The 16,981-nt window shown below is 42.5% G+C and overlaps 1 protein-coding gene across 4 annotated transcripts in view; it reads right to left on the reverse strand.

Annotated features, from left to right (window-relative positions):
• Positions 1-8,239: 8,239 nt before the first annotated feature.
• ube2e3 (ubiquitin-conjugating enzyme E2E 3 (UBC4/5 homolog, yeast)) overlaps positions 8,240-16,981 on the reverse strand; it is a 129,305-nt gene continuing 120,563 nt past the window's right edge. For all 4 annotated transcript variants that reach the window (XM_085985978.1, XM_085985974.1, XM_085985976.1 and 1 more), the window contains exon 6: positions 8,240-8,881. In XM_085985978.1, coding sequence (XP_085842104.1) covers positions 8,870-8,881 — 12 coding nt within the window. In that variant the 3' untranslated portion in view covers positions 8,240-8,869. The remainder of the gene's footprint in view (positions 8,882-16,981) is intronic.

Raw genomic sequence — 16,981 nt, forward strand, 5'->3', positions numbered from 1 at the left:
CTTTCGGGCCCTCCGAAGAACTGTTGAAAACCATGCTCTTTTATACACCATAGCTTGCCTACATCAAAGGTAAATGTCATAGATAAGACTGCATGACATATCTATTCCCAAATCCTTTGAAGACAGTCTATTCATGTAAACAGTTGTAGTATTTTTTTTTACTCCAAAGCTACTTCTCTTAAATAAGACTTCCTGACCCAACTGTTCTCAAACTCTTTGAAGAACAGGCTTTATCAACCGTCATCTTTCTGCAGTATAGCGAATGATACCTCTACCTATGTCTATTGCCCTAGCCCCTAAAGTTACACTTTAATCACTCATGGCTGACGTCATTACAGTCATGTATTTCTTTATACAAGCACTTTTCAGAAGACAAACTATGCATTCCTTTCATAACACTTTAAAGTTGTTTATCTTGGAAAACCTGTTGCTCCAAGATACAAAGAAGGTTGACTATTAACCCTCAACTCACCAAAATATCCCACATACATCTCTCCAGGATGTCCAACACCACCAGCTCCATACTTGCCTCTCTCGATTCTACTTTTTGCTATGCCCACAACACTGAGGCTATCAAAGTCAAACACACTTCTGACATTCATTGTGATTGCAATCATGGTGTGTTATCCCTTCTTGTGCTTCATGACCTTTGCAGCATTTGACATTCCCATCCTCTTCCACCACCGCCCTTACTGACCTACCTCAGCAAGACTACCCTTGTTTGGTTCTACTCTTACCATCTCAAGCAATGGTTTCTCTTCCAATCTCCACAGTCACTTCTATAGCATCCCGAGGTTCTGTCCTTAGCCCACTCCTTTCTTCATTTACATTATCTGCAGGCACAGGATTAGTTACCACATGTATGCTGATAACACTCAGGTTTAACAACTCCGTATTGCTAGATTGCATGTCCAACATTAAATGTATGAGCCAGTCCTTCTTCCAACTCTGCTCCCATTAAAAAAAACTCTGTACCCTTGCCCCTGAATCCATTCCCTTCAAATCCCAGATCCTATCCTATCCTTCACCAAAAGTGCCTACTTCCATCTCTGCATCATCCACTTTGACCTTTACCTTAGCCCCACCACTGAAACCCTTACCTCCAGACTCAATTTCTCCAACACCCTCCTTACTGGCCTCTGAAGCTGCACTCCTAAAATATCCAACTCGTCCAAACTTTGCCACCTCCATCCAGGCCTGTTCAGTCATCTCTTGTGTCCTGAAAGACCGCAGTTTGTGATCTTTCTCCTAACATAGCAAATTCAAAATTGTCATTATCAGTTCTAAATCCCTCCATGACTTTGTCCCTTCTTACCTCTTGAACCTTCCCCATCCCTCCTTCCCAGTATACACCCACTGGACTGGCCCTCCAACTCTATCCTTTTATACAACCTATATTTTCTTTGCTCCATTAAGTGTCAGAACTTAGGCTTTACTCTCTGGAAACCATCCCTAAATCCCTCTACCTTGCTGCTTCTCCTTTTGCCTCTAATAGCCTCCTAAAAATCTACCTGCTTGACTATGCTTTCAGTCACCTCAATTCTTCTATTCCTCATTGCTTTGGGATATTTTATTACATTTAAGGTACTATAAAAATGCTTCTTGTTGAAAGCACTTTATTGTTTACTGTTCTCTCCTCCCTCAGCAAATGTTCAATTTTTTCAGCTATCTACTTGATAGATTTTTAGTCCTCCACCTCATTCCCAAGATAGATTTGCAGTCTTTGGCTTAGTAGTGCATCAGGAAGGATTATCCCCACTGTTGAATCTCTGAACAATTCACTATGTTCTATGTCTGATTAACCAAATATGGCCACAATATCCACACAACACATTCCAAATCCCCCCTTAAGTGCAGAATTATTATTTAATGGGTTAAACCATGTTACGTGCTGAAAAGAAAGGACTTTTATTTTTCTTGTAAATCTCCCTCGGTACTCGCAACTCATTTATAAATCTTCTGCCTGGATACCGCACCACATGACTTGTTATGGTTTACACTGGCTTTTGTAGTTCCACGTTAGTGTCTCTTTCTCACGCGCACACAAAATGTCAATAGGAGCTGAACTCAAGATCTGTGAGGGTGGGGAGATTTCTTGTAGGCATTTCTCAAATGAAATAGCTACTTTAAAGCTTATGGATAGATTTAGGAACATAGGAACAGGAGCAGGCCATTTAGCCTCTCGAGCCTGTTCATTCAGTGAGATCATGGCTGATCCAACTCCATATACCCGCCTTTGCCCCATAGCCCTTAATACCTTTGGTTAACAAAAATCTATTAATCTCCAGTTTAAAATTAACATTTGAACTAGCATCAATTGCTGTTTGCAGAAGAGAATTCCAAACTTCTACCACCCTGTGTGTGTAGAAATGTTTCCTAACTTCACTCCGGGAAGGCTGGTCTCTAATTTTTAGACTATGGCCTCGAGTCCTAGACTCCCTAACCAGCAGAAATAGTTTCTCTCTATCTACCCTACCATTTCCCCTTAATATTTTGAAAACTTTGATCAAATCACCCTTTTACCTTCTAAATTCCAAGAAATACAACCCTAGTTTGTGTAATCTCTCCTCATAATTTAACCCTTGGAGTCCAGGTATCATTCTGGTAAACCTACGCTGCACTCCCTCCAAGGCCAATATATCCTTCCTAAGGTGTGGTGGCCAGAATTGCTCACAGTACTCCAGGTGTGATCTAACCAGGGCTTTGTATAGCTGTAGCATAACATCTACCCCCTTGTATTCTAGTCCTCTAGGTATAAACACCAGCATTTCATTAGCCTTTTTGATTATTTTCTGTACCTGTCCATGACATTTTAATGATCTATGTATATGGATTGCCAAGTCTCTTTCGACCTCCACAGTTTCCAGCTTTTCACCATTTACAAAGAACTCTATTCTATCTTTTTTAGATTCAAAGTGGATCACCTCACATTTGCCAACATTTAAATCTATTTGCCACAGTTTTGCCTATTTGCTTAATCTATTAATATCTCTCTGCAATTTTAGGCTACCATCTAGACTGTTTACAATGTCATCTAGCTTTGTGTCATTGGCAAACTTGGATATGTGGTTTTCTATCCCATTATCTCTTCTTCTTGGGCAGTCCCTCGGAACCGAAGATGACTTGCTTCCACATTAAAAATGAGTTTTCAGGTGACTGATGAGTCCAATGTGGGACCTACAGTCTCCGTCACAGGTGGGGCAGACGGTGGTTGAAGGGGCAGGTGGGTGGGGTGCTTGAGTTGACGTGCGCTCCCTTCTGCTGTTTGCGCTTGCTCCCTGCGAAGAGACTCGAGGTATTCGGCGCCTTCCCGGATGCTTCTCCTCCACTTTGTACGGTCTTGGGCCAGGGATTCCCAGATGTCGGCGGGGATATTGCATTTTTTCAAGGAGGCTTTGAGGGTGTCCTTGAAGCATTTCCTCTGCCCACCTGGGGCTCTCTTGCCACGTCGGAGCTCCGAGTAGAGCGCTTGTTTTGGGAGTCTCGTATCGGGCATGTGGACGATGTGACCCGTTCATCGGAGCTTATCAAGCGTGGTCAAAGCTTCGATGCTGGGGACGTTGGCGCGCCTATCCTGCCAATGGGTTTGCAGGATCTTGCAGAGGCAGCATTGGTGGCGCCTCTCCAGTACTTTGAGGTGCCTACTGTATATGGTCCATGTCTCTGAGGCATACAGGAGGGCGGGTATTACTACTGCTCTGTAGACCATGAGCTTGGTGCCGGGTTTGAGGTCCTGGTCTTCAAACACTCTTCCTCAGGCGACCGAAGTCTGCACTGGCACACTGAAGGCGGTGTTGGACTTCGTCATAGACGTCTGCCCTTGTTGACAGTAGCCTCCAGAGGTATGGAAAGTGGTCCACGTTGTCCAAGGCCTTGTCATGGATTTTGATCATCGCGGGGCAGTACTGTGTGGCGGGGATAGGTTTGTAGAGGACCTTTGTCTTATGGATGTTTAGTGCAAGGCCTATGCTCTCGTACCCTTCGGTGAAGGTGTTAACGATGGTTTGGAGTTCGACTTCAGAGTGTGCGCAGACGCAAGTGTCGTCTGCATACTGTAATTCGACGAGAGGAAGGGGCGACCTTGGATCTGGACTGGAGGTGACGGAGGTTGAACAGTTCCCAGTTTGTTCTGTAAATTAGCTCCACTCCAGCGGGCTGCTTACTGAGGGTGAGATGGAGCATTGCTGCAAGATCAAGAAGAGCGTTGGTGCGATGAGACAGCCTTGCTTGACCACAATCCATACATGAATTGGGTCTGTGGTGGAACCGTTGGTCAGGTTCACGGCTTGCATGCCGTCGTGAAGCAGGTGGAGGATGGTGAGAAACTTTTGAGGGCAGCCAAATTTGAGGAGGACACTCCATAATCCCCCACGGTTGACAGCGTCAAAGGCCTTTGTGAGGTCAAAGGCGGCCATGTAGAGCAGTTGGTGCTGTTCCCTGCATTTCTCTTGTCATTGTGTCCCTTAGTGGGCTGAATCCACATTGCAACTCTGGGAGGAGCTCTTCAGGAACTTTTTCTATCCCATTATCTAAGTCGTTAATAAATACGGCAAATAGTTGAGGCCCTAACACATCCTTTTGGAACACCACTTGTCACATTCTGCCAATTAGAGTACCGGCCCATTATCCCTGCACTCTATCTCCTGCTGCTCAGCCAATTTCTTAACCAAGACGATAATTTGCCTTCAATTCCACGAGCTTCAACTTCAGCCAAAAGTCTCCTATGAGGAACTTTATTAAATGCCTTCTGAAGTCTATATAAATAACATCCATAGACATGCCCTGTCAACTACTTTAGTCACTTCCTCAAAAAATTCAGTGAGGTTCGTCAGGCATGACCTACCCTTTACAAATTCATGATGGCTCTCTCTGAACACCTTAAATGTTCAGCTGATCAGTCATTCTATCCTTAATTATAGACTCTAGCAATTTCCCGACAACAGAGGTTAGGTTAGCTGCTTTGTATTCCCTATTTTTCCCCTCTCACTTTTCTTGGTGTGGAGATGGAGATTCTTAATAGCAGAGTGACATGCACAATTTTATAATCTAAAGGAATGGTTCCCAAATCAAGAGAACTTTGGAAGATTATAGTTAGGACAACGGCAATATTCTCACCTACTTCCTTTAAAACCTTGGGGTGGAAACCATCTGGTCCTGGGAAATTGTCACTCTTCAATGCCATTATTTTCTTCATTACGGTTATTTGCTTACGTTAATTTTGGTGAGTCCCCGTCTCTGATTCAATATTAGTTTCCTTGGGATGCTCGGCATGCTATCTTCCTCTACTGTAAATACTGATGCAAAGTAATCATTCAACATGTCCGTCATTTCCCTATTTTCATTTACAGTATTACAGTTTCAGTTTTCTTTCAAGGGGCCCACATTGTTCCTGACCAATCTCTTTTCCCTAATTGTAAAAAAATGTGTTGATTTAGATACACCATGCAAACTTCCTTTTTGCAGCTCTTACTGTTTTGACACCTTTTGTTATTCTTTGTATCTCTCCCAGTTGCGAGAATCTGTGTTAGTTTTTGCATTTTCTTTTAGTTTTATGTTGTCCCTTACCTCTTTGGTCATCCATGGCTTTTTTTTTTGGCAAGTAGAGCTCTTGCCCCTTAGGGGTATAAACTGGTTCTATATCACGTTAAATTCTTTTTTGAACATCTCCCACTGATCTTGTCATTTTACCCATTAACAGATTTCCCTAAATCTAGAACCTTAGTACAGGAAACTTTGGTTTATCCGGAGGTTGTATGGCCAGAAACCTCGATCTAACGGCAGAAATCAGCAGCTGTTTTGTTGCATTTTTTTTAATTTTTTTAAACAGTCTCTGGAAAGCCTCTGAAGCTGTTGCTAAGCTAGAGACGCTTCCAAGGTACGGGCCGACTGTTTACAAGCTGTTGCTAAGCAACAGTGTTTGTTGTCAGATACGGAGATGAAAACCTCTGTATCCTTCAACATTAGCGCTGGTCTGTCCGGAAGTTTTCATAGATCGGCATCATGCCGGTCCCGTCGGTGCCGGATATCGAAGTTTCCTGTAGCTGGGTCACATTTCTCCCTTTCAAACACTACATTGAACCTGATCATATGATTGCTTAGATAAATGTTCACGCACTGTTAGGCTGTTAACTAAATCTAGCTCATTACTCATTACTAATTCGAATGTGGCCTGCCCCTTTGTTGGTTCTAGAACATATTGTTGCAGAAAACTATCCTGAACACACTCAAGAAATTCACTACCTTTCTGACATGAGCTAGTCTGCTTATCTCAATCCACAAAAGTTAAAATCCCCCATTAAAACCACTGTGCCTTCGCTACATGCTTTTCTAATCTCTGCATTTATACATTCTACCCTTCACAGCTACTATCAGGGGGCCTATACATAACTCCCACTAGCCTTTAATCCGTTTCTATTTCTTAATTCTACCCATAGTCTCCACTGCCTCTCATTATATACCACCATTGAAGTGATTTCATCCTTAATCACCAAGGCTACTCGCTACTCCTCCCCCTCTACCATTTTCCCCATCTTTCCTGTAGATCTTATAACTTGGTATATTTAGCTCCCAGTCCTGACCTGCTGTCTCAGTAATGGCTACCATGTTATACCCTCCAAGTTGAATTTGCACCTGCAATTCATTCACTTTGTTCCTTATACTCTGTGTTTGTATAAAGAATGCTGATTTGGGCCACACCCCCTAACCAGTCCTTCTGCTCTAATATTTTACTCTCATTTCTTATTTCGCTTGCCTGTTTTAATTACTTTACATCTTTTAGTTTTCCCTTTACTTGTAGTGCCAAAAGCACAATTTCTAACCATTACTCTACTCTCTTCCCTTTAGTTTGTTTTAGAACTATTATTTATACTACCTTTTCCACCTGAGCCCTCCCCCTCCATTTACTGCTTTAAAGTCCTTGTGATCACCTTATTTCAGGACTATATGTATGGTTGTTTTACATGTTATTTTGAGCTGTATTAACTGACATGAGTTAGGAGGGGAAAATGGTGGCCAAAAGCAGTTTGAAAATTTTTGTTCCAGATTGCTGGCTTTGAAAACAAAATCAGATGGTTCCGTGGTGCTTGGTCATTGCCGATTGGTAATTTTCCCCATTAGTCCATTAAATGGAAATGCTTTACATTTAGTCATTGGGGTACTTCAGCAAATCAGTATAACTAATTTAATAGACAGAGATTATTTCAGCCGATTGTGATTTTGATTTTACATATGGGCATTTTTGATGTGTGAATCCCTGGGTGTTGGGACTAAAGACGCACAGTACAGAAGATAGATGGTCATCCACTAAATTTTACCATATAGTTTCTTCTGTTGTTGGCATGGAATTATGCAATTGTAAAGAAATGCTGATTGAGTAAGGTGAAGCAAAGGCTGTGAAGTCAGGCAAATAGATGACAGTGTGAAATACAAAATAGTTTTTTGAAGCAGCGTTGCATATATTTCTAGTCCAAATCTCAACTCTTCTCCCAATTCAGCTGCATTGCAAAACACATTAATTGCTCACAATTACATTATTAATGAATTGGTTTAAAATTGCCTAGCAACTCCAAGACCCCACTTAGATGTAAACGTCTAAAGCTGTTCCCCATGAACAACATTTTGATTTGAGATGATCGTTAAACCAAAAAAAATTGCATTTTGTACAATTAAATTAACTGAATTTATTGTTTGTCATTAGCCTCCTCCCTGTCTCCAGTCTATACATGTCCAGACCTAAATGGGCTGCAATGCATATTAGACTCAACCGTTATACTACTCTTAGCCTGAGACTTGGCAGTTATTTATTTAATGTTAGGGCAAAGTAGGCAAGAGCACCGGTTTCTTCATAATATTAAAAACCTAATAACACATTATAGAAATAGATTGAGATTTGATCCCTGAATTATAATGCCACTTTGAATCAACGTGCATCAGATTCTACTTTGCATCAATGAGAAATTGCCAGTATAACTGCATGCTTATGCTATCCTACTGCCATTTATCTGTTGTCAACCTCCTACGCCATGACATTTTGTTACTTAAAATCCATCAAAACCTGGCTTTTTCTTCCCCTACCCTAATAGATGGTCATTTTCGACACAGCTATTTCTATTGCATCCACATTTGTTATCCAGTGATTTTGCCATCTCTGTAGAAATATGCAGTAAGTGCAATCATAACATCCAACCATACAGCTCAAGCTATACTACTCTCCCCACCAAATAACACACTGAATATAAAATAAATAAATAACCTCGGAAACAAGTTTATTGTGTTTTGAGATGATACATCAGGTGCTCATTATTTAGAGCTACAAAGGTTTAAATGAAATCTCTTCATTACAAATTGACAAAAGGTAAAACGGATTCACAACAGCATGTACCACATGATCGGAAATGGAACTGGGTTTAATACGAATGCCAAAATTCTAATAATCTACAGCTATCATAGATTTCATACAGATAATGGATTAGGCTAAAATGCACCATAATATTTGGTTGACTTGAGGAACATTTTCCTTATTACGTCACAAAATACATTTTGATATCCCAAAGAAGCAGACTTGCAAGTAGGCATTTAAACATAACTAATCTACTGCTATAAAGATCTACTTCAATAGCATTTACCTTTTACAGGGGCTTGTCCCAATCTTCAAAAGATAAAAGCAGAGATTAGAATCAGTATAACATATACACAGAAGTCCGTATTGTAAAGGCTATAAAGAATTGTTGCACATTGTAAATAATGCCTCCTGCTCCTTTTCACAACACAGGAAGTGATGCAATTTATGTAGCATATCTCTTGGTCCACTGTCTGGCTATCCTGTCATGTTCTGCTCTGTTGGTCAAATATTGGGTTGCTATGCTCCCAACTAGAGGATCCGCTGTGAAACAAAAAGAAATGAATGAATAAGCCAAAGCTAAAAAATGTAAGGATGCTTTATTATTCACTTCTCCACCAGTTCCCTCATCCCCTTTCGTTGCATTTCTTCATTTACCACTTTTTCCTCCACCAAATGCACGCATGAAATGAATTAGGTTTCATCAATTTAGCAGCAGTGTTAAATAGGAAACCATTAAAAATGTTTTTCAAAAGCAAGCTAAAAATAAATTAATGTTACTAGAATTAAGAGACACCTCCAAAAAATACCAATTTTCAAAAGGAATAATGACAAAGGCAGATAATTTTGTCAAAACTTAAGTTATGGCATTATTTGCAAATAGGCATGCCGAGGGAAAAGACAATGGAAAATAGTTTTTGTGTTGCCTTCAAGGTTTTATGGTATACTGTAACCTTCAACCCTACAATTCCATATTTGTCTCTTCTATATTGCATAATTACTAATGTAACATTACAAACAAAGCATATTTTTGGTGTACTTGACTTTTCAAGAATGCATCACATAACCCATCATAATACTTCTCTTCCCATACCTGCTGAGAAAGGAAGACTGCTGAGGCCACTTATTGCATCAATTCAGTTCCTAAAATTTGTATTTACCATTTTTCCATCCTTAATGTTTAATTTACACCAGAGTCCTGGCCTCTATTTCTCAGGACTGTAGAACAGGTCCAGAAAGTGTAACTGCAAGATTCCAGCCTGTCTGCCTGCTAGACAACTCATCCTTCCAATTTGCCAGTAAGGAATGTCAGAACAATGCTCATGGCCCCTTTTGTCTAACAATTTCAAAACTGTAGTCTGTTTACCCACAATCCAATCAAGGTCTGACCTCAGATTCTGGTAAAGGGGGAAGAGAGACAGGTAGTGTTTGCTTCCCTCTCACCCGATCCCCATCAACCCTATCTGATTAGTATGTATATTTATAAAGTATGTTCAGTTAATGACAACAAAATAATACAAATCCTAATTCTATTAGACTTAATACAGCATAAACTCAAGCTGTCAGGTCATACTCGTGGCTTTGAACTCAAGTGCAGGCCATCAATATGACTTACTGGCAGGCTTTTTCTACCTTCCAAGTATAGATCAATGCTTTGAATCCACTGCAAGTTTATGCAAAGCTAGGAGAGTTTCAGTGTGCTCAAGATAGAAATGTTGCACTTTTCCATGCATGTGTACAATGGAGTATAGATTTGATGGCATGAATACACTGGGGGAAAAAGTCAAAAACAAATGGAAAATGTAACCAATATTGCTAGTGACTGCCATGGTGGTGCACAGGCTATTCTTGAAGTTAAAAGGCAATTTTGTAAAAGCAGCAGCCATAAATGGCTAACATTGAGGTTATAGCCATATGGAATCAAATATACAGACTTTTGCTAAATTTAAAAGATTAAAGGATTATGAACTATGACTAACTAGCTAAATGGATCAAAATATAGGTGAATACAAAACTCTGGTTGCAAACTAAAAAAAGGCTCGACATGGGTCAGCCATGAGTGGAGATCTATAGGAACCCGTTATGGCTCCCTTATTCACAATGCAGCTAAATGGATATAGAGGAAAGTACTTGCAAGATTACAAAAAATACTGATTTCACTAAGCTATGGAACCAGCTGTAATGTGCAAGCAAAGCTGACCATATTCAAAAGGATTTGGATGAAAGATCCAACCTTGGAGACTCATTGGATAGCTACATTTTTGGCCTATGTTGACTACTGTATATGGTTCATAATTTTTAAGTCTGTTGGTATATCAGGTGGACTTATCTGCAGTCCAAGGGCCTTGAAATCAGTTACTCCCACCCCTCAGAACAAGCGATCAAACTTTCCCACTGATGCCCGAATGAAATAACCCTCAGCAGTCTGGTAGTATATCTGTGAATGAAGATCAATCAATGTTAAGAGTGTTGAGCAGTCAGTACTAAGATAGACATCCAGGAAGTGCTGGCTGGTGACCCCAGAATGATACAAGGTCTCCCCAGGACTGAGTGATGTCAAACAATTTTCCTGCGCTTACCAGGACCAGGAAAGTGTCTATTACCACAGCAGTGCCTGCATACATCTCATGAACAGTCAAGTGTTGAATACAACAAAGGAAACAAACTTCATGTTCTTGGACTGATAGTGACAGTATCCTGCTGAAAGTCTTGACACCTCATTAAAATAACACACAAGTCTGAAGGACTGCAAATCAATCTGGGGCAGGGAGACTTTTCTTAAGAGTGGTTCAAAGCAAGGTGCCTACAAGCATTACAACAAAAGCATAATATTGTGGATGCTGGAAATCTGAACTAAAAACAGAAAATGCTGGTAACACAACAGTTCAGGCAGCATCTATGGAGAGAGAAACAAGGGTTAACGTTTCAGGTCAATGAGCTTTCGTCAGTTTCTCTCTCCACAGATGCTGTCTGACCAGCTGAGTATTTCCAGTATTTTCTGTTTTTGTTACAAACTTTGCATCCTGCTTTGGTTCAAGACAAAAACTTGTATCAGTTGACAATGAAGCCAAGCTCCTGGAATATGGCGAGTATCTGCTAGATAGTTCTTTGAGTAATCTCTTGACAGATAGAGATGCAAGTACAACAATAATGTGCTTTAACAGACATTTCCTGAATATTTGAGGCTAAGGAGACATCAAAGGTAAGAAACCAGTGGAGAGCGAGGCCAGAAAAGTGTGAATTTTAGCTTTATTGGGAGTTTAGCCTTGATGTGCCACTGGAAGGTGCATATTTCTATAATACTTGCGTGAGGTGAGAAGAGTGTGATTCTTGCAAGGTTGGTGTTCAGGCTAACATTAAATATATTCTTTGTTAGTTTAGGGTAGTGGAAGGAACTTGTTATGTCTGTGGTGCGCAAGATGTGGGCCATCATGGATGATGGCATACAGAAGCAGCATATTTGCACTAAAGTTTTTGGAACAGAGGATCTCTGTACTCCAGCAGCAATTGACAACTACCTGCAGGAGAGAACAAGGGTTTTTTGGATCATATTGTCCAGGACGTGATCACCCAAGAGGCAATGATATAGAAGTTCAGCCATGATCTTATTGTATGGCGGAGCAGGCTCGAGGGGTCGTAGAGCCTACTCTTGCTCCTATTCTTGTGTTCTTATGTTAACGCTGGACAGTTCAAGATACACGGATAATGTAGAGAGAAGTGGGTGACTATCCACAGGCACAGCAGAAGAGAATAGAACTTAGAGGTGGAGTGAACCTCAGATACTAAAAATGTCCAATAGATACTTAGTATTGGATAATTACAAGGTAGACAGTGGCAGGATCTCAGAGGGTGGTGGTGTTAAGCAACACTGCAGCATCATGGAGCAAGAGACTACCCAGGGTGGTGAGAGGCAGTTAGATTACATGGATTGGAGTGGTAGTACTGGGGTAATTCTATAATGAGGGGTATAGATCACCTTTTTTACTGTTGTAAATGGGAGTTCTGAATGGTATATTGCCTTCCTGTTGCCAGGGTAGGGGATAACACAGAAAGTGTGGGAAAAAATTCTGGAAAGGGAGGAAGAGTAGAGAAAAGACTAAGAGAAGGATGAACCATCTGTGGCTAACTAAGGAAGTAAAGGATGGTATCAAATTGAAAACAAAAGCATACAAATGTTGCGAAGAATAGTGAAAATCCAGAGGATTGGGAAATTTTTAAAAACCAGCAAAGGAGGACTAAATGATTAAGAGAGAAGACAGCTTATGAGAGTAAGCTAGCAAGAAGTATAAAAACAGACAGGAAGAGCTTCTACAGGTATATAAAAAAAGAGAGCAGCTAAAGTAAACGTTGGTCCCCTAGAGGATGAGTCTGGGGAATTAATGGGAAACAGGGAAATGGCGGCGAAATTGAACAAATATTTTTTTTTTTTTAAATCGGCCTTCACAGTAGAAGACACCAAAAGCATCCCAATAATGGATAATCAAGGGATATTGGGGTGGGGGGGGGGGGGGGGGGGGGAAAGAGAGAGAGAACTTAAAACAATCACCATCACGGGAAAGTACGAGGCAAACTAATGGGACTAAAAGGTAGACAAGTCCCCTGGACCCGATGGCCTGCATCCTAGAGTCTTGAGGTGGCTGCAGAGATAGTGGATGCATTGGTTGTAATCTACCAAAATTCCCATGATTCTGGAGAGGTCCCAGCAGACTAGAAATCTTCAAATGTAACGCCCCCGTTTAAGAAAGGAGGGAGACAGAAAGCAGGCAACTATCAACCAGTTAGCCTAACATTTGTCATTGGGAAAATGCTGAAGTCCATCATTAAGGAAGTGGTAGCAGGACATTTAGAAAATCATAATATAGTCAAGCAGAGTCAACGTGGTTTTATGAAAGGGACTCATGTTGACAAATTTGCTGGAGTTCTTTGAGGATGTAATGAGCAGAGTGGATAAAGGGGAACCAGATGATGTTGTGTAGTTGGATTTCCAGAAGGCATTCGATAAGGTGCCACATAAAAGGTTACTCCACAAGGTAAGAGTTCACAGGGTTGGGGGTAATATATTAGCATGAATAGAGGATTGGCTAACAGAAAACAGAGAGTCGGGATTAATGGGTCATTTTCAGGTTGGCAAACTAACTAGTGGGGTGCCGCAGCGGTCAGTGCTGGGGCCTTAACTATTTACAATCTATATTAATGACTTGGATGAAGGTACCGAGTGTAATGTAGCCAAATTTGCTGATGATACAAAGATAGGTGGGAAAGCAAATTGCGTGGAGGACGCAAAGAATCTCCAAAGGGGTATAGATAGGCTAAGGTGAGTGGGCAAAAATCTGGCAGATGGAGTATAATGTGGGAAAATTAAACTTGGGTAGGAAAAATAAAAATGTGCTAATTATTATTTACAAAATGCTGAGGTAGAGAGAGATTTGGGGGTCCTTGTACATTAAATCACAAAAAGTTAGCATGCAGGTACAGCAAGTAATTAGGAAGGCAAATGGAATGTTGGCCTTTATTGCAAAGGGAATGGAGTCATCTCCTTAGGCAGTCCCTCGGAACAGAGGATGACTTGCTTCCACACTAAAAATGAGTTCTCAGGTGACTGATGAGCCCAATGCAAGACCTACAGTCTCTGTCACAGGTGGGGCAGATGGTGTTTGAAGGGGCAGGGTGCTTGGGTTGACGTGCGCTCCTTCCGCTGTTTGTGCTTGGCTTCCGCTTGCTCCCGGCGAAGAGACGCGAGGTGTTCGTCGCCTTCCCAGATGCTCCTCCTCCACTTTGTGCAGTCTTGGGCCAGGGATTCCCAGGTGTCGGTGGGGATGTTGCAGTTTTTCAAGGGGGCTTTGAGGGTATCGTTGAAGCATTTCCTCTGCCCACCTGGGGCTCTCGTGCTGCGTCAGAGCTCCAAGTAGAGCGTTTGTTTTGGGAGTCTCGTATCGGGCATGTGGACGATGTGGTCCGTCCATCAAGCTGATGGTGCTTGGTCAAAGTTTCGATGCTGGGGATATTGGCCTGAGCAAGAACACCGACATTGGTGTGTCTATCCTGCCAATGGATTTGCAGGATCTTGCAGAGGCAGCATTGGTGGTACCTCTCCAGTGCTTTGAGGTGCCTGCTGTACATAGTCCATGTCGCTGAAGCTCCAGGAGGTATGGAAAGTGGTCCATGCTGTCCAAGGCCTCATCATGGATTTTGATAATCGGGGAGCAGTATTGTGTGGCAGGGGCAGGTTGGCAGAGGACCGTTGTCTTATGGATGTTTAGTGCAAGGCCCATGCTCTCGTATGCTTCAGTGAAGGTGTTAACGATGGTTTGGAGTTCGACCTCCAAGTGTGCGCAGACGCAAGCATCGTCTGCATACTGTAATTCGATGACAGAGGTTGGAACGACCTTGGATCTGGACTGGAGGCGATGGAGGTGGAACAGTTTCCCCGTTTGTTCTGTAAATTAGCTCCACTCCAGCGGGGAGCTTACTGAGGGCGAGATGGAACATTGCAGCCAGGAAGATCGAGAAGAGCGTTGGTGCAATGACACAGCCTTGCTAGACCCCGGTCTGTACGTGAATTGGGTCTGTGGTGGATCCGTTGGTCAGGATCACGGCTTCCATGTCGTCGTGAAGCAGAGGATGGTGACAAACTTTTGAGGGCAGCCGAATTTGAGGACACTCCATACTCCCTCACGGTTGATGGGTGTCGAAGGCCTTTGTGAGGTCAAAGGCGGCCATGTACAGTGGTTGGTGCTGTTCCCCGCATTTCTCTTGTAGTTGACGCGCGCTGAAGATCATGTCCATTTTGCCCCTTAGTAGGCGGAATCCGCATTGCGACTCTGGGAGAAGCTCTTCAGCCATTGGGAGAAGGCAATTGAGGAGGATTTTTGCAATGACTTTCCCTGTGGCAGACAGCAGGGAGACTCCTCTAATTACCGCAATCGGACTTGTCACCTTTCTTGAAGATAGTCACGATTGCGGCGTCCGAGATCCCCTGGCATGCTCTCCTGCATCCAAATAAGAGAAATTAGTTAATATATTCGCACCAATAGTGCTTCTCCGCCATATTTTAGCGCCTCGGCGGGGATTCCATCTGCTCCTGAGGCCTTGTTGTTCTTCAGTTGTCCGATGGCCTTTTCAACCTCATGCCGGGCTGATGATGTGCTAAGGTGGTGGCGGGTAGCAGGCTGTGGGATGGAGTTGAGGACACTCGCATCAAAGACAGAGTCTCGGTTAAGGAGATCTTCGAAGTGCTCCTTCCAGCGGGCACTGACTGCCTCTCTGTCCTTGATGAGTACCTCTCCATTCTTGGCCCGCAGTTGGGTAGGACCTTAGGTACTTGGGCCGTAGGTGGTCTTGACTGCGCTAAAGAATCCACGCATGTTGTGGTTGTCAGCTAGCTGCTGGATCTCCTGCACTTTATCCACCCACTATCTGTTCTTTAGGTCGCAAGTTTTTTGTTGGACCCCAGCCTTCAGGCATCTAGAGCTGCTTTCTTGTTCTCGAGATCTGTTGCCGATTCCAGATCAGGAATGCCTTGCGCTTGCGGCTTATTAGCTCCTGGATCGCCTGGTCGTGGAGTATAAAAGTAGGGAAGTCCTGTTACAACTGTACAGGGCGTTGGTGAAACCACACCTGGAGTACTGCGTACAGTTTTGGTCTCCTTATTTAAGGAAGGAAATTCTTGCATTGGAGGCAGTTCAGAGAAGGTTCATGAGACTGATTCTGGAGATGAAAGGGTTGTCTTATGAAGAAAGGTTGAGCAGGTTGGGCCTATACTCATTGGAGTTTAGAAGAATGAGAGGGGATCTTATTGAAACATAGAAGATTCTGAAGGGGCTTGACAGGGTAGATGCAGAGGATGTTTCCCCTCGTGGGGGAAATCTAGAAGGGGGCATCGGAAATGAGGAGGAATTTCTTCTCCGAGGGTCATGAATCTTTGGAATTCCCTTCCCCAGAGCTGTGGAGGCTGGGTCATTGAATATATTTAAGGTGGAGATACAGATTTTTGAATGGTAAGGGAGTCAAGGGTTATGGGGAGCGGGCAGGGAAGTGGAGTTGAGGCTAAGGTCAGATCAGCCATGATCTTATTGAATGGCGGAGCAGGCTTGAGAGCCCAAATGACCAACTCCTGCTCGTTGTCCATTTTGGAACTAATAACAGCGACAGAAGTACATTTGAATTCTTGAAGTGGAAGTTTATTAACAAGTTATGCACTAGTTTGAGAAACAAGGCCAAGTGCAGGGGCAAAAGGTTCATATTTTTGGGGCAGAGGAGCAAGTTCTGGTAGAAAGGGTGGCCTTCATCTGCACAAAACAGTGCCAATGTCCTTTTGGACAAGATAATAGCAGTGCAGGAGCATTAACATTAATATGGCAGAGGGGTGGAGTAAATCAGGTTTGAAACTAGATAGAGAGAGCAGGATTAATAAAGTTATTGGATGATGCAGAAGTCTTAGCTGAAATAAATTGAGAGAAAGTATCAGAGGCTAAAGGGAACAAAATAAAGACAGCATAGATGGAATGTTTTTTTGTGCTGTCAACAACTACGACCCTCAAAACTGAAACTCAGATTCCCCAGCAACAGAAGTAGCAGAAGTCCCACTGATGCCAGATGGCACTTATTGGGAGGTCTTCCCTTGTTTGCATCAGCCAATACAGC

Source organism: Somniosus microcephalus, chromosome 4 (assembly GCF_052327205.1).
Source record: "Somniosus microcephalus isolate GS21.2 chromosome 4, FLI_Smic_1.0, whole genome shotgun sequence".
Classification (NCBI taxonomy): domain Eukaryota; kingdom Metazoa; phylum Chordata; class Chondrichthyes; order Squaliformes; family Somniosidae; genus Somniosus; species Somniosus microcephalus.